General features: G+C 34.8%; 1 protein-coding gene across 2 annotated transcripts; it reads right to left on the reverse strand.

Annotated features, from left to right (window-relative positions):
• Positions 1 to 983: 983 nt before the first annotated feature.
• LOC122521962 (serine/threonine-protein kinase phg2) lies at positions 984 to 25,100 on the reverse strand. 2 transcript variants are annotated; one of them, XM_043642725.1, is made up of 6 exons: positions 24,751 to 25,100; positions 18,039 to 18,497; positions 13,548 to 14,080; positions 11,173 to 11,336; positions 4,262 to 4,446; positions 984 to 3,288 (listed from the first exon to the last, which is right to left on the reverse strand). In XM_043642725.1, the coding sequence occupies exons 2-6, from the start codon at positions 18,135 to 18,137 to the stop codon at positions 2,977 to 2,979; spliced, it is 1,293 nt and encodes a 430-aa protein (XP_043498660.1). In that variant the 5' UTR covers positions 18,138 to 18,497; positions 24,751 to 25,100; the 3' UTR covers positions 984 to 2,976. The 2 variants fall into 2 exon arrangements, with proteins under 2 accessions (XP_043498660.1, XP_043498661.1); XM_043642726.1 differs by lacking the exon at positions 24,751 to 25,100 and adding an exon at positions 19,400 to 21,081.
• Positions 25,101 to 26,645: the final 1,545 nt, after the last annotated feature.

A 26,645-nucleotide genomic window follows, 5' to 3' on the forward strand; every position in this document is an offset into this window, starting at 1 on the left:
CTCGCTACTGGAGTTAAAAATTTCATTGAATTTAAAGTTTGAGTATTTTGTTGTTTCGATTTGAAATAGGCAACGAGTAAAGAAACAAATCTATGAAGAGAAATCGTCTTCTCAAATCGATTAATTCTATAAAATACGTTTAAGTAATTCGTTAATTCGTTAATTAATTAATTATTGTACACATCATCGCTGCTAACACTAATCACCGGTTATCTAAACTCTCGAGTTTTCAAAAAAATAAAAATACAAAGACTACGGATAACGAGAGCGACGTATAATAATTATTCATAAAACGTTCACGCGTTTCATTAAAATATATAAATATTATACATAATACAATAACACAATAACGCGTTTTGTTTGATCAATGGGGAAGGGTAGTTTGAATGCATACTTTCGAATGCACACAAAAACTACATTCGATCCTGCCAAATGTTAAAATATACATATACAGAAATATATACAAGATATTTCAAAAGTCGTTTTACCGAACTAAAAAGTCATAAATTTGATTTATATAAATCAGAGCTTTCAAAAAAATGAATCACGACTTCTCTCTATGGAGTCGCTTAACTTAATTTGAGGATCGTAGGAATTTGAGTAAAATTAAAATATTCCTCGGACGCTCAAAATTACTAAAAATTAATTCAAAATTAATTTAGCAACACTACACGTATGGTATGTCTGTGAATTTACGATAAAATGAAAGAGAAAAGACAGTGTAATCCTTTTACCCAGGATCTTGAAAATATTTACTCGTATAAAGTAAAACGCCAAATGAGAAAAATTTATATCTTGAAATAAAAAAGAAAATACAGTAACTGTATTAATAAGTTAAAATAAATTAATATTATTTTTGGTTTTACTTTTTTTCGGTGTAAGTGACTTTTGGGACACCCTGTATATCTCGATAAACAACACTGGACTATCATCACATCAAATATCGTTCACGTGTTCTCCAAATAAAATTCTATTACGAGATATCTCGATATATATTCCTTTTATTTTGTATGAAACGCTACTTCACATTATTATACACAATTTAATTAAAACCAATTTTCCTATAAAAGATACTCTCGTATATTTGATTTAACTTTAATTAAAAGTAATATTCATTAACGCGTAATGGTATTCGTGATATTTTTTTTTATCAAACATATTAAAAATGATATTTGAAAAGAAAGAACAAAAAATAACGTCGTGAATAACGTAATAGAACTTTACTGGTTAGAACAACTTACGTGATTAGAACGAATCCTAAGTCTTCTACGTATTATACACACTACCGACCGAAAGCTTAGATCAACGTCAACTAACATTTGTTGTTTCTTACTTAGTCAATTTATATCTAATCGTAAGAGAGGTAAACAATCTATGACATCACCTCACATCAATTCTTAGAAAAGTAAATAAAAAACCAACAAAAACAAAACTAAACGTTTAAAGTATTGTAACGTGATATCATAAACAATACTGGTTATTTGCTGCAAAAGCTGATTACTTATTATTTGAGAAATATATCTGATCAATTTAAATAATAATAAAATTATATAAAAATTTCCAACGTGTAAACCGTGAACCCCGCGTATATGGGGTCATCGAGGCTACGCATACGAATATTTAATTTATTTTTTAATACACAATAAAAACATATTCGTACGTGTATCGAAGAATTGTTTTCGAATACAAATTTTCTTTCTTATATAATTATTGATAAATATTTTAATTCATATTCCTAATTTATATTCCTCTATACCTAGAGATCTTGAAAATATTTGTTTCAAGCAAAAAAGTTCATCGAGTGGAAACGTTTAATAAATTTCGATATAAAACGTGTGCAAGAATAAAGGATTGTTAACGAAAATGGAGACTCCATAATTTGTACTTAAATATATAATGCAAATGCGGTAAGTGTACCCAAATTTTTAGCCGGTAGTGTATATAATTATACGTATAATTATATATTCAAAATATACAATTCTCTATCATTGTCGTAGGTCAACGTTACGACCTACTTCATCATGGCGCAATATATTATAACTATAACTAGTAAAAATCGAGGGTGTTTATAATTAACATCGAGAGCATAGGCTCTTGTTATATTCGATACACGTTTCAATGCATTTCGGCATTGCGGAACAACACAAGACGATTATTAATTAAAATATACATGTATATATATTTATATTCTTTTTCGTTAGCACGCAAAAAAGATTTTTTCGGAAGAAGACGCATCCTTCTTCTTCTTCTTCTTATATACTCGCGAGCGAATACTGTGTGTCGGGGGAAGAAAATAAAAAAGAAATTAATTCCTCTTGCACGTGTGAAAATAAAATAAAATACAAAATAATCTTACAAAGCTAACAATATAAACGTCTACGTCAGACGACGATATTATGGCTTAGAATCGGATTCGCTTAACGCGACAAATCGCTGTATTAGGCCATGATTATACTGTTACTATCGGTGCACCGTTATTCCTATACTATTCGATCAAAATGACGAATCTTAATAAACGAAAATTAACATGTTCTGTGTGTACCATGTAGGTCGTATATATCCCACGCAAAACTTTTCGTTCAGACCAATTGGAATTTAATAAAATAATATATAAAAATTACATCTTAAGCTTTACACATTTATATTAATAAATATAATTTTGTCAATTATTATAAATATTCTAAGATATACGTCAGAAGAGTAAAATTATTAATCATATTAACGTGGGATGTTTACGAACCCATACAACTTGTGAACAGAACGAATTGGTTTAACACAGACCAAGTAATATTTTTGTTCACTCAATAAATATTGCACAAAGTATACTTAATTTCAAAGTAGTAACGATTAACAAATACCTCCGACAATTTAACAGTATAATCGAGAAAACCTTCACAAATGTAGCAACGGTGAAGTAGTAAATCGCCTTCGGGTAATTGGAAAAAATAAAAGTGACGAGGAAAGTTTGTAAAAGGGCTAAAGATGCGCAAGGACCTCAACAGCAGGTACCGGTGGCGTTTGATCACCACTAAGGATTACGGGATCAGCTTCGGTTTGTACGATCCTGACGAGATTCGCGTCCTTCTTCGAGGGCACCAGATTAACGTTTGGCGTTGGATTTCCTCGCGTGCAATAACTCGGTGGTCTGCTTTCTCGAACAGTACCACCACCACCACCACCAGCAGCAACGATACTACTTGCATTCGACCTGTAGGTGGGTGGCGGAGACGAAGTTGGTTGCAGTCGGTCTAACAACAACAACCGTAACCTATACTCCTGCATGCTCGCCTGAAATCAACAGAAAACAAATTTAGAATCGAGTCTTAAAGATGGGAAACTTTCTAAACCGAGCTACAACAACGTGTATTCAAATCGAGTCATAGGTCTCGACAATTACGCGAACTCAATTTAATCGTGACATGCAGCACTGCATGGTATCAAGTGTGTCCACGAGTTCGTTTAGAATTTTATTTTAACAGACACTTTCAAGCATTGCAAATAAAACGTATTTTATCGTTTGATTTCTATGTTTTCTTTTTATTTTACTAAGCTTGATAAAAACATTTTTTTTTCAATTTTCTTTTCGCAGATCGCAAAATAACAGTAACGCTGGATGAATTAAGCTTTTTCGTAATTTGATCCCGTTACTCGGGTTCATCCCTCGTTATCAAAGTCAACAACACTCGAAAATAACAACAACAACAAAAATAACAAAAAAAACCAATCCGTTCGTACCGACGTGTATCGATATCCGTTTAAAAACAGAAAGAAAAAAGAGGAAAAAAAAACCAGTTCTTTTTTAAATCCAATATTAACAATGGTCAATGAAAAACTGAATGATTGAGAGAGAGAGAGAGAGAGATAGTTGCAATCAAACCGAGAATATAACTTAATCGAAAAAAGTGAATCATACACAACACATGATCTAAATACGAACGAATTTATTGATCGACCTGTTACTACTAGACCAACAGAACGCGGTTTTGCTATTTCGCAATGCAAATCACGATCGACTACGCGCTACGTAACTTCACCGGTAGAAACACACAAAGAGAGAAAAGAAAAGGCGTGACACGGTTGTATCGATTTCGTCTAGATTTACAAGAAGAAGAAGAAGGAGAAGAATAAGAAAGAAAAATTACTTTAGCAGGTTACAAAGATCTTTGAAATCGTCTTTTTGTTTTTTTTTGTTTTTTTTTTTCCTATTTTTTTGTCTTCTTCTTGTTCTTATGTTAGCCATAGATCGTGAGTAAAAAGTTACCTGGTAACTCGGTGGTGGTGTTCTAAATTGGAATTCCGGATAAATCATGGCAGCGTATGGGTGTATCGGCCTCGCCGGTGGAATCCGACCGGTGATCCCCGTGAAACCGAAGAAGCTGCCGCAATTTTCTCGGCTGGTCACTCGCCACGCCACTGCGCTAACACTCACAAGGACCACTCCTATTCCTGCAAACACCGGACAACCAGATATTAATTCTGTATAGGTACTGTGTGAGAAACGACGATAATAACGATTTATTGACGTGTTGACGTATTTCTATATTTTTCTATTCAAATAACTTTTTTTTTTTAACAAATAAATTCATCCACTCTCTCTAAAAAATACGTTGTTAAAGCATCGCACATAGAATGAATAAACAAATAAAAAAAGACAAAATTATGATGAAAGTTTTAAGTCGAGTAAAAAATATTCTTATTACCTATTTAATATCGTCTTATATAATTTATCGGACGACAAGAGATAAAAAACGTGTACAGTGATAAACGTTAAATAATTTTTTTAAACATCAAATCGTTAAATACACTGTGTACAGTAGTATGACAAATGACTGAAATGATATTTACGACGATGACACTTTATTAACATTTTCTATTTAAATAATAATTTTTTTCTAGCGCAAAATTTATCTCTTTTCTATTTAACATTTTTATTACGTTTTTAAAATGATCGCGCAAAGTACTCCCACAAACAAACAAAATAAAAAAAGGATACTTTAGAAACTTTCTTAAACAGAGTAAAAATAAATAATTATATTGTCTTATATAATATGACGATCAAATACAAACGTGTACGGTGACAAAACGACAAAATACGATTTACGACGATAACACTTTTACATTTTCTACTTAAATATTTTTACTAGGTTGTTAAATCATTGCGCAGAAATAGATAGAAGAAAATAGGGAAACGAATAGAAGAAATGAAAAAAATATATATATTTAGAAACGTTTCTTTCTTAATCTCGAGTCGAAGAAATTATTATTATTCCACAAACGTATCATTTTCTCGCTAGTTCCTTCCTTTTCGTTCGTTAAAATCTCCTCGTGCAAGCATTAAAAATGAAAATCGGTGAAATCTATTCTATTCCCGTTTACTTCGAGCAAAGAATATAACGAACGATGAGAAAACACGACGACGTTGTGTTGTGTTTTTCTCGGCCAACAGATTCTTCACGAGGATCGTTGTTGGCTCGATGAGAAAATACTTTCGACAGTCTCTCCTCCCTTCCCCCCCTCTCTCTCTCTTCAAACGTAAACTCGTCCGATAAAGAGAAACTCGATTGATTTTAGCATAGAGATATTTCCAACAGGGGAAATTTTCGAGCGTGCGAGCATAACATTTCATTTCCGTAATTAGATAGACTAGCTTCGACATTATACAACTAAAATAGAAATATATATTCAGAGGAAGGCGGGAGGAAGGGAGTAATACACGAATCCAATTAAACGAATTACGATTATTATCTTCAATATTTCATTATTAATTTTCTATTTAATATTATTCGCGTATATTTATTAATTAACGATAATATAAATATTTTTTCGAAATATACGATAATAGGTATACATAAATATTTTATTTTATAATCAATCTTTTGTATATATGATAGTATTTAAAAAGTATTTTATAAAATTATAATATTTAATATATATATCCCATTAAAATCCTGAAACAAAGTTTTTTTTTTTTATCAATGTATTAATTTGTTCCTATAACATACACGATGTATCATTATAAATCAAAATATTGGCCCAATAAATACCTACTATTCATGATCAATCAATATTCCATATATTATTATATATAATTTATTATAATTAATCACGCAGTAGTAGTGTTGTCTACGTGAGACCTGAGAGAAATCGAAAATTGGAAGAGGATTCCATTAATTAATTAAGAAGATAAAGTCCTCCTTGTCGTCATCGTCGTCGTCTTCTTCTTCTTCTTCGTCTAATGTAAGCCTAATCTCGACTATCTTTGTCTTACTCCAATGATCTCACGGGTGCTGTCTGTGCGCGCGTGTGTAGGCGGTGTACGACATCGATCTCTGTAGGTTAGAACGTTCTCCCCCATTGTGAGAGAAGCATTCTGAACGGGTCGCAGGTTACATGCCCACGTTTAGAAAGTAACTGTTGCGAGTGCTTGCTCTGCCTTCCCTTTTTCCCCCTTCCCTACCCCTCCCCCCATCCCTCCTCTTTTCCTTACAATCTCGCGCATTCGTATTTAAAGTAAGTATTTGAGTGACTGATGTGAGTAAGCATACAAGTAAATACTGTTTTATTCTTCGTCACCACACTGGACTATTTCTATCTTTTTTATCTATTTCTTATCTATTTCTCACTCTATTGTGTGAAAACTACGATCTTTATTATTATTATTATTATTATTCTTATCATTTTAATTGTTAATTATCATCTATTCGTGTCATCTCTAATCTCCTAACTATTATAAACAATAATCTAACAAAAATAAATGTAATCGTATTATGCAAATGTGAATAAACGTAATATCGAAAGAATTATTTTGTCGATTCATTTTTTGCATCCTACCTAATACTTTTCCTTTTCTTTTTTTGTTAATCCTTAATTTTTAAATAACATTTTTTTTCGTATCACCTTTAATTTCATAACACTTTACAATAAATCAACGAATTAATAAAACAAAACAGATTGATTGTCGTAAATAAATAAATGTTATATTGCATGAACTATCGTTACTTGACCCATTTGTTACACTTCTCCCCCACCTTTCTTCATTCTCTCTCTCTCTCTCTCTCTCTCTTTACGCTTTTATCTAACCACCGTCTGCGTTTATGGAAAAGTTTTCCTGCTCTTTCGTTAATTCGTGCGAAAGAAGAAGAAGAAGAAGAAGAAGCGGACGCAGAGGAGTCGTGAATGCTCGCGAACGAAACAGGTTTCCGATCGGCCTCTTCTCTCGTCCCTCCTACCCTCCCCTTCCACCCTTCTCTTCCTCTTTCCCAGCCCTCGAGCAAAAGCCACCACGAAGCCGAGTAAAGGCTAGTTCTCCTGATTCTTTTCTGCGTCACGTCGTTTTTCTTCATGCATCTTCTTGATTCAACTACATCTCGTAGTTATACGCTTTTTTTTAAATATCTCTATCTCCTTTTATCTCTTCCTACGATTGTTCAAAGAATTTTAGTTTTTTCTTACATTTCCAACAAGTATCACATTTATATGTGATACGAACGACGAGAAAAATAATAAGAAAAACCAGATAAGTTCTTTTTTTTTCGCACGGTATTTCTATCCCGCTTCCACCCTCCTTCCTCCCCCCCATTACAAAGTGGCACACGGCGGTATTTGTTTTCTTTTTGTTTAGATTACGAATTTATTTCATCATTTAATTACGCAAGGAAAATAAATTGTGCGTAGATCGGTGGCGAGTAATACAAAAAAGAAAGAAATAAAGAAAGAACGAAAGGAAAAAACAGGGGGAAAGAAAAAAGGAAAGAAAAAAGATTCGATGATCGTTCGTTGAAACTTGTTCAGAATGTTAATATGGCTGCTGCTGACTACGTAAGTTCTTTGTAAAACCATCGGAGAGTATTTACGCGATGTGTTGTTATCCGGTACTATTCGTATTACCTTTATCAAATTCTAAAAGCGTACGAGGAGTTCCGTTATATTTGGTAACGTCTAGGGGCCTTACAATCGTCCTTGTGAATAAATACATCCTACTGTATTTCGTTTTGTCGTTCGATACAAAGTAGGGGAAGTTCGAATCTAACAATAAGTGAATTGAGATTAGTAGAAGAAAAAAAAAAGAAAAGTAAAAAAGGGATAACATCGAAATTAATCGTAAATAATATATATAATATATATATTAATATAATAATAATAATAATAATAATAATAATAATAATAATAATTAAATAATATATATAATATATATATTATATATTATATAATAATATATTTATATAATATAATATATAATTATTACGATATATATAATATCGTGATTAAGTAAAAAAATAAAAAAAATAAAAGGATAATATCGTAATGAATCGTAAATGAAATATCGTACAGTCGAGTAAAAGAATAATAGTAAACTTAATTGTTAGAGAATTTTTCTTAAATGATTTTCTTATTCGTTTTTGTTGTTATTTTTTAACAAATATTATATGATGAAATGCCAAGCGAGCGTGGGAGCAGCAAGCAAACGATTTAAATTTCAAGAGGAATGGCATCCTGCATATTTCATGATCTTACGTCTCTTACGAGATTCTACTTTTTGCCGTCGTTCCAAAGGGAGACAAGGACGAAGGACATTTTTGCATTTGCATAAATCGAATTTGCGGAGAGCGAAAAGAAAGAAAGAAAGAGAGAGAAATAGAAATGAAATGGTTCTTTCCTAGTAAAATAATTCCTGAGTATCTTCAATTTCTTTTGGCCTCGACATAATTTCCCAACTATTATCATCTATGCATATATGAGCCACCTCAAACTGCCAAATTGATAAACTCGTTTAAACAAACGTGTAAAGAAAATTAATAAAATAATATTATACGTTATTATGTAACGTCCAATACAATTGTACTTATTTAGTGATATAATAAGGAAAAAAAAAATATAAAAAAATAAAAGCATCGAACAAATAATACTTTGGTATTTATAATCGTAAAATATTTGACAAGTTAATCGTTTTAACATATATAAGTATATTGCATATATAATTTAATTAGATTTATCTTCGTGCGGTTCCTACTGACAAAAGAACCAAACGAAACGAATTAACGAATGAACGTTTCTAACCAGTCTACGCTGCCATATTTGGAGACGTTGCAAGGCGTTGCAAGAAGAGCATGATGTAATTAAATGAGTAACTATTATACCTAGAGATACGATCGTCCCTAACGATTATGATTTGCTCAATCGATCTATCGTTATAATTCTTTCGAGCGCATAGGCGTCTTCTCTCTTTCATTTGCATCCGCATCCTATAATTCGCTTGCCAAGGTTATCTTTTTGTGAAACTGAACTACGCAACATCCTAACCGCCGAAGGCCGTTACGCGTTCTAATTAATAAGAGATTGATTCTTAACATCTAATCTTGATCGCAATGATTCATCGATACCGTGATTTAGTATTGGCTAATTTTCTTTCTTTCCTTCTTTCTTTCTTGCTTGCTTTTTCTTTTTCTTTTTTCTTTTTTCTCGTTCTTGTTTTTTTTCCAACGTGAGACCTACGAAGACCAGTCGGGCCAAGTGAAATTGAAATCACTTAGAGTTTTTTCCTTTTAAGATTTTTTTTAAATATGCAATTATCGCAAGGCTAGACACGGAATGACAGGAACGGGAGCCTCAAGCGTAAACGTTGCATAAGTTCGTACAAGTTTCTCCATTTGAAGCGAAGACACCCAACACGAGCAACGGAAATCGCGAGAATAAGAGCAATTATATGATTGTCATGATTTTCTATGGGACACAAACCACACGTTTTTCTTTAAATCTCAACACCGACTGTGATACTAATAAGGTAATATTCGTTTTTATTTAAAATCCTAGACGTTTTATTAATCCCTTAACGCGCACACTTCTTTTTATCATCTATGGAAAATCTTTCTTGAACAATTCAGAAATAGGGAGGGAAGTATTATATAAATTATTTAAATTTTTTTATTTTCAATTATAACGAACATTCGAATGTCGAGATTTTATTTTTTTTATTGCACGAGTCTATTTGACGTATTTAAATAAAACGTAATACCGCCGTCCGAATACAAAAAATGGTATTCAAAATAAACTTTAATTATAGATATACTAAAATAATAATTTCTTTTCTTATTTAATAACTTTCACGAGATTATTTTCCATTACATAAGCCTGTTCGATCCGTTTGCATAATTATTCAAATATTTACATAAAATAGGACGATGTTTGAGTTAAACTGGATTGTACACGCGTTACTTGTCAGTTCGCATAAAATGCATTCGAGCGTGCATGTTTAAGGTGTTAAACGTAAACAGTGATAACTTAATCTTTGTAATAAAATCGATTGAATACTTGTATAGAAAATAAGATTGTCGAAGGAAAGATCATACTTATTCGCTAAAACTGGTGAGATTGTTGGACGGCAAATCCCTAAAGGCAAACTAACATCTCAGTCAGAGATTACGACCTGGAAATGGTCGAACGAAGCTCGAGGGTATCACCGCTAAAGAGTCCCTGGTTTAACTGTTAACTGTTAACAGTATAATCCGATCGTTCCGTTCAACTTCGAACGATATTTTACCTGTCTTTCTAAATTTTTTTATTTTCTTTTACTTTCTCCTCCTCCTCCTCCTCCTCCTCCTCCTCCACCACGAAAACGTAACTCTTTGAAATAAGCTTTCATCAAAATGACCTCGTAATTAGCAATAATAGTCAACGGTTCTTTTGTTCTTTTCAAGAAGAGGAAAGAAAGAGAAAAAACTATTGTCGGATAATACCGTGCGACGTTTTCTACGAACTATAAATAATAACCTAGTGTCCATTGTTATTCCTTCGAAACGGTTCTTCGAACAGTATTATTAACATTTTCTAGTCTCGAACGATTCCTGGTATTATTGGATTGTCCGAAAAGTGCATATCGATTTATAAATTTAAATAGTCGATATATTTATTTAGATTTTTATTCAATAAAAATATAATTAAAATTAAAATCAATACTTCATTGTAGAATATTTCGAAATTCAAAAATATATACCGAATATATCTTTTTTTCTTAACCTACTGCCGAACACAACCCAATATTATTTTTCTTCTTCCGTGTTAACATAGTTCAAATTTTTGTAAACAATATCACATTGTAGGATTCAATGTCTTAAGAATAAAAATTTGACAAAAATAAACAAATATATATTTAATTCTTGCAAGACATGAACTTACCGATCATGAGAAGGGCCACAGCGATGTGATCGCGTCCCGAAGCTCTGAGTGCACCCAAAAGTGCACCAGCACCGGCACAAACAAGGCCCACCACTCCCACACCGAGTATGGACCAACGTACCGGCGGGGAACCTAAGCCGCAACATTGCTTCGGTACTGCGTCCCTGAAAGACAAGAAGCGATCGTCAGAGAACTGACCCACTGACACACACTCCTTTTCCTCCTCTCTCAACTACTCGTGCACTGGATGCTGCTGCTAAGACGACAACGACGACGACCAAGGAAGAATCAAGAGGCCAGCCGTTATTACACTACACTACACACACACACACAGACACACACAATGTAGTACCACCTTTGAACACAGGATTGCTTCAAAAGGATGATAGCACAGCATCAGCACGCATATTCATCCTTACCTTCCTTCCTTCCTTCACTTTTCATTCGTTTTGTTGTTGTTGTTGTAAGTACATCCTATCAATCTTCTCTTCGAATTGGATTTAATCGTTCAGTAAAAACGCATACCTATATACACCATGTCATTTTTTGCTTCCTGTGAATTATCTGGGTCTGGCATGCTGATACTCTCTACTGATAAGTCTATAAAACGGACTTACAACTCTTCACAACGATCCAAGAAGCAGTTACTACGGATGAGATAAAGCATCGTTTTTCTTCGAGATCGACAGTAATACGGTCTTAATGGTCTTCCTCTCTCTTTCTTTCTTTCTTTCTTTCTTTCTTACCTACTTTAATAGGCTGGTCCTATATATATATATATATATGTAGGATGAATCATGCAACTCGATATAATACATATACCCTTCACATATTTTTAATAGTCTATTATATCCAACAAAATGTTGCATCTCGTAGATATAATCTGTTTCGAAAGAGCCATTAAATGATTTATTTAAAAAAAAAAGGAAAATAACAATAAACAAGAACGAGACATATTATCAAATGGTTCGAATATTTGGCCTGAAAATATAATATAATACGCTTCGTATGAAGATGATGCGAACGATCTAAAGCCAAGAGACAACTGTGCTACAAAATTGGAGGAAGGGTGCCAAGGGATGGGAAGGGAATGGTGACTTTGAAAGATCACAAAGCTCGAATGGACTTATTGCGGAACAGGATGGTAGATTTACGAGACTCCTTGTACCGTATCCGTACCCGTAGCCAGTGGCTCGGCCCTACTTCGCTTGGCTCAGAGAACGGTTCTCGATCTCTCGGCATGCGTTGAACTTTACTCGGCCGGATAATTGACGCCATTCGCCGGTGCATGGTCCGTTGCACGGATTACACGCACACGAACGCGCGTTACACGCTACCTTCCTACCTCCACCCCTTTAAACACCGCTACCATATCTCTCTATCTCTCCTTCTTGTGGCTGAAACTTCACGGGACCTGGTATTCCACGTTAAAACTCGACCCCAACGGGCATTTGCCCGTCTATAATCCAATTATCTCGTGCGTTTCCGCTCTCCTGTCCGTCCGAAGATAATCGTCATTAAGTCCGCTTCGACGCCATGGTCGCGGAATTAACTGACTCTCCACCGTTTGTCGAGTAAATTTCAAAAAAACAAAAAAAAAATGAAACAAACAAAAGGGACGAAAAAGTAACCTAATAACTCCCTCATTACCTATGTCTCTTCATTTCCTTTTTCATTTATCGACTATACCTAAGGAATAATCAGATAGATGTGGAAATGAGAGAGAAAGGAAGAAAAGGAAAGAAAATCATTGAGAAAAAAGAGATATGCTAATGGGATCGATAGAAGGAACCCTGTTTGTCCCTAGTAAGAGGATCATAGTTTTCTCGGTGTCTGTAATATAGCCTACATATGAAAATCTATGTTAAGAGATACGAAAAAAAAGGGCCAACGAATAGGATAGGAGAATGTATGGAACGAAGACCAGACTGCTCGTTTTCGAACCCCTCGAGTACGAATATGACGCTCTATTCCCAACTGGAAGGAAGGTCTCCGTTAATAGGCCAAACACGCGTAAAAAAAGGCGCATTGTAAACGACCACGAAAGGGGAAACATTTTACGATGAAACTGGCCAGTTATCGATCCTATCTCATACGAACACGTTGTACAATAGTAGTAGGTTCGAACCATTGGTAGGGAAAAAGAGGGAACGACCCTTTGATCGCGTTCCTTCACGGCTCGACGATTGGATAAGAAATCTTTTCGGAAATGGTCACGCGCACGAGTGCAAATCTTACAAGGAAAATCTTTGCTCTTTGTTCCATTCTATCTTATTACAATCTTTTACTCGATATAAATCATTTGAATTGGAAAAAGATTAACGACCATAAAACGTGACAAAAAAATTGAAATACAAATGAAAACATAAACTGACCTGCCAAATGCCGAGACGCTGGTAGGTACAGGAAAGGGTAAACCCAAACTGAGTCCCCTGAGTCCGAGATGAGGTGGCGGAGGGTGAAGGAAACCCCTCGTAGGTGGCACCAAAGGCACTCCGGGTGCGGTCGCGGACGCGGGGCATGCACCGACCGCTACGGCCGCGTTAGCGGCCCCCGGGTAAGTCGGTGGGAGCGAACAACTCCTCAGGGCCCTGCGATGCTGTCTCCGCATTCGCCTCTCCCGGCGACGCGCGCCACGTGACTCGCTTGCGAACTCCTCGAGGACCTCGGGCCCATTCTGAAGCGCCACCTCCGTTTGTGCTTCCGTCGAGGTGAACGACCTAACGTTGTTGCTGTTATTACTGTTGCCGTTGCCATTGCCGTTGATGAAATTGCTGCTGCTGCTGCTGTTCCCGTTGTTGTTGCTGCTCGTATTGTTGGGATTATTGCTTGGATTATTGTTGTTGCCGTTGTTGTTATTGTTATTACTCTGCCGATTGTTGTTGTTGTTGTTATCCCCTCGCGGCTCCTAAAGAAAATCCATAAGATTTATGGGGGATCAACGATCGAGGCACGTTATTCTTGCGAAATACCACGGATTCTCGATTACTGACCCGACCATTGCCGTCACCATCAACCAGACCCTCCCTCCCTCCCTCCCTCCCTCCCTCATTCCCACCCGTCTACTACTACCTTTCTCCGTACCATGTGCTTCCCACACGGAACGCCAGCCACCGACCGACAGTGGTTCCCAAACATTTTACACCTGCTTCTTTGATAAGCTATAATAATTACATATTTATGTTATTTCGTCATTTTAACTTTTATTCGAAGGCCTACATATCATTACGTTACGTTACTTTATTTCTATAGAATGAGGAAACAGTTAAAAACGATTATTTACATACAATAACAGTTAATTCTAATTTTAGAACAAATTTGATGAACTCAATTAATATTAAACATCGCCTTCAGGCGAAAGATTCGTGAAACTCTCATCGTGTATTCTTATTCTATAGAAAAAGAAAGTATGTTTAACATTCGAAACTTAAGAGAACCGTTGTAATTAATCATGAGAAGAGATAAGAGACTGAGAGCTATGCGATCTCGCAATTAACAATTAATATTAAACATCGCCTTCAGGCGAACGATTCGTGAAACTCTCATCGTGTATTCTTATTCTATAGAAAAAGAAAGTATGTTTAACATTCGAAAACTTAGAGAACCGTTGTAATTAATCATGAGAAGAGATAAGAGACTGAGAGCTATGCGATCTCGCATTAACGAGAAACTCGATTCTCCCTGCTTTCTTAATTATGCGAAGAAAAAATTAAGTTAGGAACGAGAAATTCTCTCTCTCTCTTTCTCTCTACGTGTACACCTATTCGTATATCTATTTTTTTATTCTTTTTATCTTATTGGGCCTTTACTTGGTGAAACTTGAACATTGTATTTTCTCTCTCTCTCTCTCTCATTTTCTTTATTTTTCATTTTCTCTTAATGACTTTTCCATTTTTCTCTTTCTTTCCTTTCGATGTGTTAGATAGACCGAGCCCTAACTATTGTTATGGATGCAATTACGTTATTTACGATGCAACCGCGAAGATCATTCCTTGATAAAGAGTTTAAAGACCCGAAGCGCTATACGAGTCCCGTATTTCACACAGCCTATACAAAAACACACACACACACACACAAATCTATATAAAGGTATTGATATACACTATATAAAGGAAACGTAGGCAGCGGTACTTGGTCCCAAAAAAAAAGAAAAAGAAAAAAAGAAAATCTTCCGTAGCATCGCTTTATACCGTAACTACTACGCGCATCCTGATCAATGATACGCTATCGTACCTCCCGCGTTATCAAACCCATTGCATCGAGCCAACATGCCGCGCTTCTATTATATCGAGATTACTATGTTTGATACCAAAACGCATCGATGAGTATTAGAAAACAACGTTCGATATTTTATGTCAACCTCTAATTCTTCAAATCATAAGAAATATCTAAATAAAAGTAGTCAAAATATCGTATATTATATATTTTCGTTATAGATTTTCCTTTGAACATTCTCGTAACACTTACTTAATGAAAAATCCAATTTTCGCGTAACACACTTTTCCTTATCTACACAAAGCCTCAAACGCATACACTCGTTATGTTTACTCGAAAAGAAAGCTTATATACAGACTGCATATTCACAAACACACATACACACAAATATATATATATATATTTATATTTAGTTATAAAACTCCCTTTGGAATCTGGAACGAAAGAAAAAAAAAAAGTCGCAATCATTTTCGCGCTGGAAAACGTTCTCGGCTTATCTCTTTACGAGGATTCTGATTAAAAAGAAAAGAAAAAGAAAAGATGAAGAAGAAGAAGAAGAAGGGAACCGGGGGAGGGGGAAAGGAAAAATGTTTGCGTAAAAAGGGAAAAAGTAGGTCGCGGCCCGGAGTAGGTAAAGCAGTAGTATTATAAAAATATATCTGCATGGGTCGCGTCGTCCTTAAAGCAAAGGCTTCGTTGAGAGAGCTGATGCTGGGGCTTTCGTTCGAAAGGAAGAACCGAGTGGATGAAGAAAGTCAACGTGAAATCGGGACGACTCTTTCTTCTATAAACCCCTCATACCTCATTCCTATCCCTCCTCATTTTCTCCCTTCTTCCTCCTCCTCCTCCTCCTCCTCCTTGTCCTACTCCTCCTCTTCCTCCTCTAAAAAGGGTGGCGGAAAATTTAATAGCGAGTCATCCGAGCACGATCGCGATTCCTCCCGCACGATGTATATGTGTATGTATGTATACGTATATATATGTGATGTACACTTCATTCCATTCTGTGCGTGCAGCTATTAGGGCTGCGACGATTTAAAGGGGGAGCAGCTTTGATCAAGGAAATAAATTACGTTCGTGTCGGCGCATATAACCGTGAACGCGTGTACGCCTCTGCATTCGGGAATATATGTTGGTATATATATATATATATATATATATGTATGTATGTATGTATGTGTACACGCATATATATGTATAGATGTATGTACGCTAGCGAGGTTAATTAAGGTACAACTGAAAGAAAAAAAACGAGAAGAAAGAAAAGGGTCCCGTCGTTAAACTTACGACCGATTATACGAAAATGCATCCGTGATGTTACTTTTGTATATACTTATGTATATTATGTACACTATCGGTTAAAAGTTTAAAATGGTTATGCCAATTTTACGTGAAAATTTAATATACCGATAAATTTTTCAAATGATCCGTCGTTATTTCATAGTACTAGTTATGATATTCTATGTAATATAAAATATAAAACAAATTGCTAGTAAATTTTTATCTCGAAAAAAAATAAATCTATCTCGGTTAATTTAAACGTATTCATTTTTTCCCCTTTTATAAATATCCTATTTCTCTAAATTTACGTAATAATTCTTAACTGTTGGTAGGTAGTGTACATACAACAGGAGCTTGATTGACCAGCGTGATCGTAGGAAAAACGAGGCAAATAAATCGAGCGTCTACTGTACATCTCGAGTAAATTAGAACGATTGTTTACAAACCGAAGACAAAATTGATCGACTCGAACGTTTTTTAACCAACAGACAACAACAAATAATCCAGATATCTGATAACAAAGATCTACATTAATTAGAACCTTTAAGATTTATCTTTTAAAAAAAACATGAAAATAATTGTAACAATTCCGAGAAAAAATATGTATCAATAAGAAATTTATATATATATATATAATTATAGTAATCATTTTAAAGTTCTCTTTGGACCACGTTATATCGAAGAAAAGAAAAAAATTTCAATTGGACCACCGGCATCAAACAATCCAAGCTGATTGCACTTCGTTGTGTGACCACTCAGTATATATGTATATACTATTATAATAACCTTTCGTTTTATCTCCCGCAGAGATATTATTTCTTACTCATTATTATTCGTTTCATTAAGTACTGAATTACGACTAACGATTCGAGTATAATATAATACAAAATAGCAATGAAACAGAATGACCCCAAAGCTAGCGGGAAACGCGAGATGAGTTGAACCTTGATAAAGTACATTAGTTAGCTCGTCATAGGAGACGACGAAGACAACGATGACGACGACGAGTGAATAAGAGGAAGAAGAGGAGAAAGAAGAAAAAGAAAAAGAAAAAGAAGAAAGGATAAGAAGGAAAGTAGTAAGAACGCTCGAACGAATCGAAATACTCTTTTATCTTTTCGTAAAACCAGAATCCTCGAGGACGTCGAATCTTCTCTCTCTCTCTCTTTCTCTCTCTCTCTCTCTCTCTCTCTCTGATCTTCTTCCTTCGCGTTCCCAAGGTAAAACGAGTTTTCAGTCGCGGAAAAACACCTTAATTGCGCTTGATCGTACCCATCCCTCCCTACCACCCCTTCTTTTCATCGGAAGGCGTAGAGAGAACAACAAAAAAAGAATAATAATAATAAGAAGAAGAAAAAGATAAGACTTACTTGATCATCCGTGTTGCTCCTGACAATTACCACGGTACTACCGTCGACGCCAACGACGCTCACAGGCCTCGGGGCATTCTCAGACAGGGCCCCGGCCATCGTACGGTCCTGCACACATTGAAAATCTCCTCTTCTTCCTCCTCCTCCTCCTCCTCTTCTCCTCTTCTTCTTCTTCTTCTTCTTCTTCAACTACTCCTTTTTATCCTTTATTCCTCGAGTTCACCACGTTTTCACCACCTTATATCCAAGCTCCTTTTCCAGCAGACACGATCAACCACCTTCACTCTTTTTTTTCTTTTCTTCTTCTTTTATATATATATATATGTATTCTCTTCTTTCACACAAAACTCCTCGAGATCACCCTGTTTTTTACCCCCTCTTATCTCCTCCTCTTTCTTGTCCCTTTCCTTCCCACTTATTCTTAAAGTCGTGGCCCTTCCTCTGTATTTCTCCCTTTTTCTGTATAAGTAAAATACGTAGATAGAGATATATATACACACAGGGAGATTGAATAGACCTATGAATATATGTATATACATATACAGTACAGAACAAAAGTATTGGAACTGGGTATAGTTTTTTTATTAAATCCTCTATAAGCCTCGAAAATGTACGATTCGTTATTTCATTTTTCCTTTGTTTATTTTTTTTTTCTTTTTATTTTTATGAAATATGTCTCTCGAGTCTGAATATATTATAAGCCAGGAGATTAAATAGGCGAGCAATAAAACAAAGATTGTTTTTAATAGTTCGAAATAGTTTTTATAGTTAAAAACGACTATTTATGTATTTTTAATCTTTCGTGGTTTAAATTTTAGATTCGATAGATAAGTATGCAGAATTCATCATAAATCAAATGGATAAAATTGTGTTATTAATATACACTGATTTAATTTAAGTACATTGAAGTCATAAAAATATACATTTTTCTATTTGTTTAAATCAATTCTACAAATATAAATTCCAACAATTGCTGTTCTAATAAATTAACTCCTAGTTTTAAACAAATTATAAATCAGTATATATTTTAAAAGAAAATCAACCCTTTGCGAACTACATATTTTAAACCCTGATAATTAGACAGAACAAGTGCATTTTTAAAAAAATCAACTTGATAATAATCAAGGTATTAACAAATATTAAATATCACGGTTAGATGAAGTCACTGATTCTATAGATATATAATTACGTATTCCAACGGGGCAAGGATGTTGAACAATGTTCGAAATCCGTTCGCAAAGGGTTAAATAAAGAATCGTAATTTTGGAAGATTCAACAAAGAGAAGAACGTTATAGGAAAAAGTAGTAGTCTGTGTTAATACTTTTGTTCAACACTGTATGAAACCCACCCTCCCACCCACCCTCTCCTATTCTATTCCGTTTTCATTTCTCCGACTAAACTTGCATCGTTCCCCTTCGACTCGTTCTCTCTCTCTCCCTCTCTCTTCCTCATTTTCTTCTTTTCTTTTTCTTTCTTTCTTTCGATTCTCTCTTTCTCTTTTAGTTCGTAGCGCTCGACCTCTTTCACTCTTCCTTCACTCGCGCGCGTTTCTCTTTCACTCGCACGAAGTGCAACCTCGCGAGCGGACTCCTTTGTTCCGGACGAATCGCTGGAGAGTAGGACGGCCATAGTCGTGGCTTCGAGACTCAAGCATATCCCTTTAACGAGCAGCCATCTAATCGAGCACGGAATTACCACCATACCACCATACCACCACCACCACCACCACTATCAGAAGTAGAAGCACCAGCAACCAGAAGTGGAAGCCGAACCCTCCTTGTTTTCCTCATCGTCCTACTACTACTACTACTACTACTACTACTACTCTTCCTCCTCCACTTACTACTAATACTACCATATAGTACTACTCTCCTAATGACCAAAGAGAATTGTTCACAGCGATAAGACCTTGTCCGTACCTTCCTTTAGAACACTACTGTCGTACTCGTATCTGAATACAGGCCACCAAATTTAGTTTAACAAAGTCAGCTATAATATATTACTTTTTTAGATAAAAATAAACAATATAGTCTACTTAAAACAAATTTGAATTAACTGAAGAGAATCGTTTCTTTATGTATCGTCGACTTGTCAAGGTTTTTTAATCAAATGTTTGACATCGTTGGTTTAAAAAACAAAAGAAACAACACCCTTATACAATGTCCAAAGTTGCATGTCAATCATATGTATAATACTATTCACGTGTTCTAAGAAAATAATCTTTCGTATTCTCTATCGACTCTTACAGTTTTTTGATCACGTGTTAGACACCACTGGTTTAAAAAAGAAACCAAACACCCCTATCCTATTTCCAAAGGAACTTTCAAATGGTTTTTGACAACTCATTTACCAGTCCAGTTTTGGACCACATGTTAGATGGATGATTTAATGATTAGGCACCCTCGTACAAATTCCAACGCTAACTTTAAATCATCAATATACTACTATTCTTTAAAAAAAAAAATGATCTTTTATGATTCATCGAGTCTTCCAGTTTTGGGGCCACATGTTAGACACCACTGTTTAAGAGAAAATCGAACACCCCCATCCAATTTCCAAAGGTACCTTTTAATCGTCTACATAGTACCATTCACATATATTCTATGTACCATCTGTTTCTCTTCCATCTTTTCAATTGGAACAAAACTCTGTACTGAGGGATCGGTTTATTAAGCACTCGGCTATGTTCGGGCGCCATCGGCGATGCTGAAAATCAATCGGTGCTACACAGCAGCTTGCTACTCGTCCTGAACGATTTCGAATAAAAGTCAGTATTGATATTTAATCCGTTGCTCGATTTGTTATAATTTTTACATTGATATTTTAGAATTTGAAATAGAAATAACGGTTAGATATTGGAGAGTAATGTTTGAATAAAAGGAACGAATATGATCCGTACGTTTAAATAAATCCATAAAGTGAAAAACACGCGTTTCGATTATTCTCAATAAAAATCATCCCTCCTACACGAATATCCGCGCATTTTATCGAACATTTAACGCATTAATGTAACGTACAATCCCTTAAAAATAAATAAAAAAATAAAAAACATAAAAAAAAGAATCGAGTCATGTTTCTGTCTCTTGTTTCTTTCTTTTTATTGTTTTTTTATTTTTTTTTTAAATGATATCCAATCTAATGATTTTTTACCATAACAATAAAATACGCAACCGGTTATTAAGATAATAACGATGATAACGAATTATCGGAATAAAGGAAATTATTTTTTCAAGATCCCCTACATCCCACTAGAGTCTAGAAATCTCATTATTACGGGCACGACGACAACTACTACGGTAACTGTTTTGTGTCTTTCTTCTTATAAGAAAAAGGAAAAAAGGAAAAAAGAAAAAAAGAAAAATATCAAGTAAGATATAATGATGCGGGATACCGCTAAGAAAATTAATTAACAAATACATAGGGGAATTACGTCAAAAATAATATATCGACCACAAAGACGTAATAACATGAGTTTTCCTGTTTTTTCTCTTGTTTTATTTTTTCTTTTTTTTATTTTTTACGTTTTTATTTAGAAAGTAGTAACTAAACCACGAGAAGGTGTCGCTGCAATCCCGATGTACTTGTCTGTCGAGTGTATGTCTCATAAAAATGACCTCTCCCTACTTTTGCTCTTTTTCTGTCTTTTTCTTTCTGTTTCCTGTCTTTCTCTCTTTTTCTCTCTCTTCCTGTCGTTCTGAGGCAATGACAACGATACGATTTGGTATTTTCTCAGCGACCTATGCGTCCAGCAAAGCAAAGCAAAGCAAAGCAAAGCAAGCAAGCAACGCTTGGTTGGCACAAGTGTATGTATACGCCTGTTACGAGACTAACTGTATGGCTGTACGTTTACGTTGCAAATTACAGTCGCGCTCGTTCACGACCGTTTTGAGAAACGGTACTTCTCGCGCTTGCCACTCTACGTCTCGTCTACAACACAGCTATCAACCAACGATGACACCCGATTGTTCCTTCCTAGTTATTTTTTGGCTACTACAAATTCAAACGGTTGTCGTAAAACATAGTAAATGCAAAAGAAGAAGAAGAAGAAGAAGAAGAAGAAGAAGAAGAAAAAAGTAACTGTATAATGTTATAATGTAAATCATATTACGTTACATCGTGGATAAATCCGATGATCGAAACGTTTATCAGAAAATATCCTCTTAATTATATGCTCGATAATTTGTCAACGTTATTACTCAATATTAAATCAAATATAAATGTTAAGTTTTTAAATTCGTCAATATTTGAAATAAACGACGATATCGATATTTATAACAGAAATAAATTTATTTGCATTACGGTAATACACGTTGATAGAGTATAACACGATGATATAATTTTGATATCGAATATTGGATGAAAATAACAATGTTGAAAAATTATAAGAGAAGAAAAGCCAATATAAATAGCATCTTTATTAATACTATTATCTCACGATAATATGATCGATAAAAAGTGTATGTTTGGATCGTTTTTGGAACGGTGAAAGACATTCCCGAGATTATTAGCAGCTCGTTCGAAAAATAACGACGATATAACAGTTTTCACAACAACATTCACTCGGCCCAGATTCGTAAGAGATCGCGTCCGCGCGACCATCGACGCAAACGATCGTTCGGCTTGAATAATCGCACCAACAATTTCTCGGCTAACGGTTCCTAGCCAATAATTATTCGCCCAGAAAAGTATATATTCGACAATATAACTATTTCCCTCTTTCCGCAAACCCTCTTTGACACGACACCACGATTAATCATTAAACATTTTACTAAATGTTTTATACTATTGCTTAAACACTTACAATATTATTATTATTATTATTATTTTGCTTTCTATGAACTTCGTTTCCTCTTAAAATTCAACGTTACGTCGATGGTACTTGTACGATCGGCTTCACTGAATTTAAAAATGGCGGAATGGAGGACATTATTTTGTTTTATTTTTGAAATAAATATAAAAGTACTATTACATATATTTCCAGAGGTACCAATTAATCAGATATTACTTACGTCTGGAAATAATGTAATCTATTACATTTGAATTGATTATTATTCAACGAATAAATAATGATTATGTGTGAGGAATGATTAAATATTAAAGGTACTGGAAGTATGACGATAATTTGGTTCATTGTTATTACATTCATCGAAAGTTTTATATTAAAAACGATAATATATATTCACCGCAGTCCTGATATAATTGTGTTAATTATTATGAGTCTGTTAACTAGTTCGAGAAAGAAAAAGAATTAAAAACCGAATAATTATTTATTATTAAAAAAATAAATGATAAATAATAAATATAAATATAGGTTTAATATATCATCATTAAATTCATTGAGACAATTAATTATAATATCGGATATATAACGTTGAACAATTTTCCAAACACTTTGCGTTGAACCGTTCGAATTTCACAGGAAGTCGCGCCTAAAGCATAAATGCCTGCCGTACTACTTTTTCGGACGAGCCTATCCTCGAAAGATCGGAGTGCACTCGTAAAAAGAGATATATAGATGAGAGCGAGAAATAGAGATAGAGAAAGAGAGATAGAGAAAGAAAGAAAGAAAGAAAAAGAGAGAGAGAGAGGGAGATAGAAAGAGAAATTGAAAAAGAAAAAGAGAAAAGAAAGAAAGAATAAAAAAGAGAGCGGCAGAATTTCGGAGGGGAAAACCACTACTATTATTTTCTTTTCACAGAGGAACGAGCATGAAACGTCTGAAAGCACAGAAATCCACGGCGCGCAACGTCCTCACCGTTTCGAGGGAAAGCGTGCGAGTTTCGAACCGAAAATCATCATCATCCTCATCCTCCTCCATTTCCACCTCCACTACCACCACCACAACCACCCCCGCCATCACCATCATTTCTCTTCCTCTCTTTATCTATTCGTCTATCTACCTTGCTCTTTATTTCCAATTGAATCGAACAAATCACGAAACGAGTACGATCTCCTCCGTCACAAAGATACGACGATTCATCGTGAATAACAAAAGGTATTTCACGCGCTTTCGAATCATCAAATGTATAAACTACTATTACTATATTGGCACTTTCACGTCGATGATAATACGTAAAAAAATGACAAAAAAAAATCAAACATTAAAGAAAGATTTATAAAGGAATGATATCAATTAGAATGAAAATACGAACGTTGGTAATATACTTTTATTCTTGGAAATGTTATTTTAAGTGCTATTAAACGAGATCGAATCGTTGAATCTTTTCAATGACCAAGTCGCGCTCCTGAGTAGTAATCGATTGTTACTTTGGATTCGCCCGCGAATACGATGGCAGAAGAAAGAATAAATGAATTCGTTCCTGATAACCCTTTAAACTATACTATTCAACTGGGTATTTAAATTTGTGTATATTAACATTCCTAAATACGTCAGAAATTTGCATTTACATGAAAGTGTAATTGTTGAGAAGAGTAGTCAAAGTAACTGAACGATTCGATATATAAAAAAGATAAATATATATATTAAGTAAATGAAATAAAATAAGAGATTGCTATAATTAAAAAATAAACACCACCTGAAATCTCATCGGCAGTGGTTAGGCTTCTGTGAACACTAGAATAAGAACGAATACGAGCTCTGGCATCCGTGATATCAAGAAAAAATGAAAGATGAGAAAGATAGAGAGAAACATGGAAAGTGAGAGAAATAGAGAGAACCGTAAGAGTCGATGGTTGCAAATGTATTTGTACCTCAGCTTTCTCGCAGCAACACTCTCCTGTAGTAAAAATAACGTCCCAACACTTTTCCTCGAGTTTTTTATTCTTCTTTTTCTTCTTCTTCTTCTTCTTCTTCTTTAAAACACACTTGCGAGATATTATTGTTAAAGCACCACACAAAGTTGAGACGAAGATAAAAAAAGAAAAGTATATAAAAGAAAGAAGGAAATAAAAAAGAACCTAATGGGACAGGCGAGTGGCGTGCGCGCGCGCGAGCCACACGCGCGACGCGAGCCGTTTAAAAAAAAAATAACACAGAAAGTTAGAAAAGACGCGAACCGTACCGGGGTTACAAGTCGACTAATTCGTCGCGACATGGCGCGCCGTGCAAACACTCACCGACGCCATCTTGCGACCGACCACGGAACCACGTGACGCGCGAGAACCAATCGGAGCGCGCCTTCGAAAGCATCACGTTCTTCGAGTGAGTGAGGGAGATAAAGTAAGAGTGAGAGAGAAAGACGCTAAGGAAATATGACGCGCGCGCACGTACGTAAATTAGAACGAAAAGAAAAATTACTTTTACTTTTTTTGCATCTTTCTATTTGAGATTAAAATTCGTATTTTAAACTCGTCGATATGTAAATAAAATATTATAAAATGTTTTTCGTTAAATTGCTATTATTAAAAGTCTTTCAAAAATTGTCCGACGTAATAACAAAAAATGGCTGAAAATAAGGAGACAAAAAACGAAATAGAAGAGAAGTAGTAAATATAAAAAGAGTCAAAGAGATAAAAGGGCTTACCAAATCCCAGCAAACGAACGAGAGCATCATGCTACGTTGTATGCGTATAAAGGAATACGTTAAAGTTCTCCGTTTGGTAGAGGATTGACTCACTGTGTGTCTACGAAAAACTGTTTCAAAGAGAACAACGTTGTCGAAAAACAAAGGGAAAAAATGCGTTGGATTGTGGATGAGGATAGAAAAGAACGCGGAGATATATATAAAATTCAACGTTTTCGACGAGCCGTATCAAAAACCTTAACGAGCGTGTCGCAATACATTTTTACAATAAAATATGTGTGAGAGCAAGAACGAACAAAAAGAAGGGGTGAGTAAGAAAGAGGTGGTAGGATAAGGGTGGTAACAGCGTAACAACACAAGTAATAAAGATACCAAAAGGAAGAAAAAATATCCGATGGCTCACTTTTCTATCTCCTCTGTGTTTTCTATCTCTATCTGTGTTTTTTTCTTTTTTAAACAGACATACTCATTCACGAATACGAAATACAGTGTGGTTTCCTTTGAAAACGCTGAGAAAAGCAAAACTACGATTGAAAGTCGTCACCGTTGTCGTTTCTTTTTTTAGAGATCCTATTTACGAGCGACATTTAATTTTCGTTCCAGCAGCAGCAGCACCAGTAATAGCATCGGATCAAAAATCGATCGCGCTTCGCTCTAAAACGTAAATTGCATTTTGCGAATTATAACTTCTAGTTAGTTAGTTTTCTTTTCTTTTCCATCTATTCCCGATCATTCGTATCGATATTGAGTTATCTTCTAGATTTCATTTATTTGAAATGACTAAAAGTTAAAAAATGAAAACGTTTTAAATGAAGTCGTGCGTCAAAAATAACAAAAAGAAATTAAGCGGAATAAACGCTTGGAATTTTCTATTAAACTATCGAGAGACTAGAGTTATTTTACGATTTAACATTTAGCTTTATAATAGAAAAGATCTACGAAATTCCACGCGATATACTCTATCATTAACTTTTTCTTTAGCCCACGTAAAGTATATATGTACAGTAAGCAAGTATGTCCGTACATTTGTACATACATATTTACTTTATCTACTACGCGTCACTTTCTCTCAAAGTAAGATGCAGCATCGTGCAAGGCCGTTGCATGCGAGATTAAATTTTT

Source organism: Polistes fuscatus, unplaced genomic scaffold, assembly GCF_010416935.1.
Source record: "Polistes fuscatus isolate 324 unplaced genomic scaffold, CU_Pfus_HIC Scaffold5, whole genome shotgun sequence".
NCBI classification, from domain to species: Eukaryota; Metazoa; Arthropoda; class Insecta; order Hymenoptera; family Vespidae; genus Polistes; species Polistes fuscatus.

Excerpts from the sequence above, each read along its gene's own strand:
- LOC122521962 (XM_043642725.1), bottom strand. The coding sequence starts at position 18,137 with ATGGCCGGGGCCCTGTCTGAGAATGCCCCGAGGCCTGTGAGCGTCGTT. Across the intron at positions 4,447-11,172 it reads TGTGGCCCTTCTCATGATCG|GAATAGGAGTGGTCCTTGTG; the intron begins GTAAGTTCATGT and ends CGGTGTTTGCAG. Across the intron at positions 3,289-4,261 it reads CACCACCACCGAGTTACCAG|GCGAGCATGCAGGAGTATAG; the intron begins GTAACTTTTTAC and ends TGTTGATTTCAG.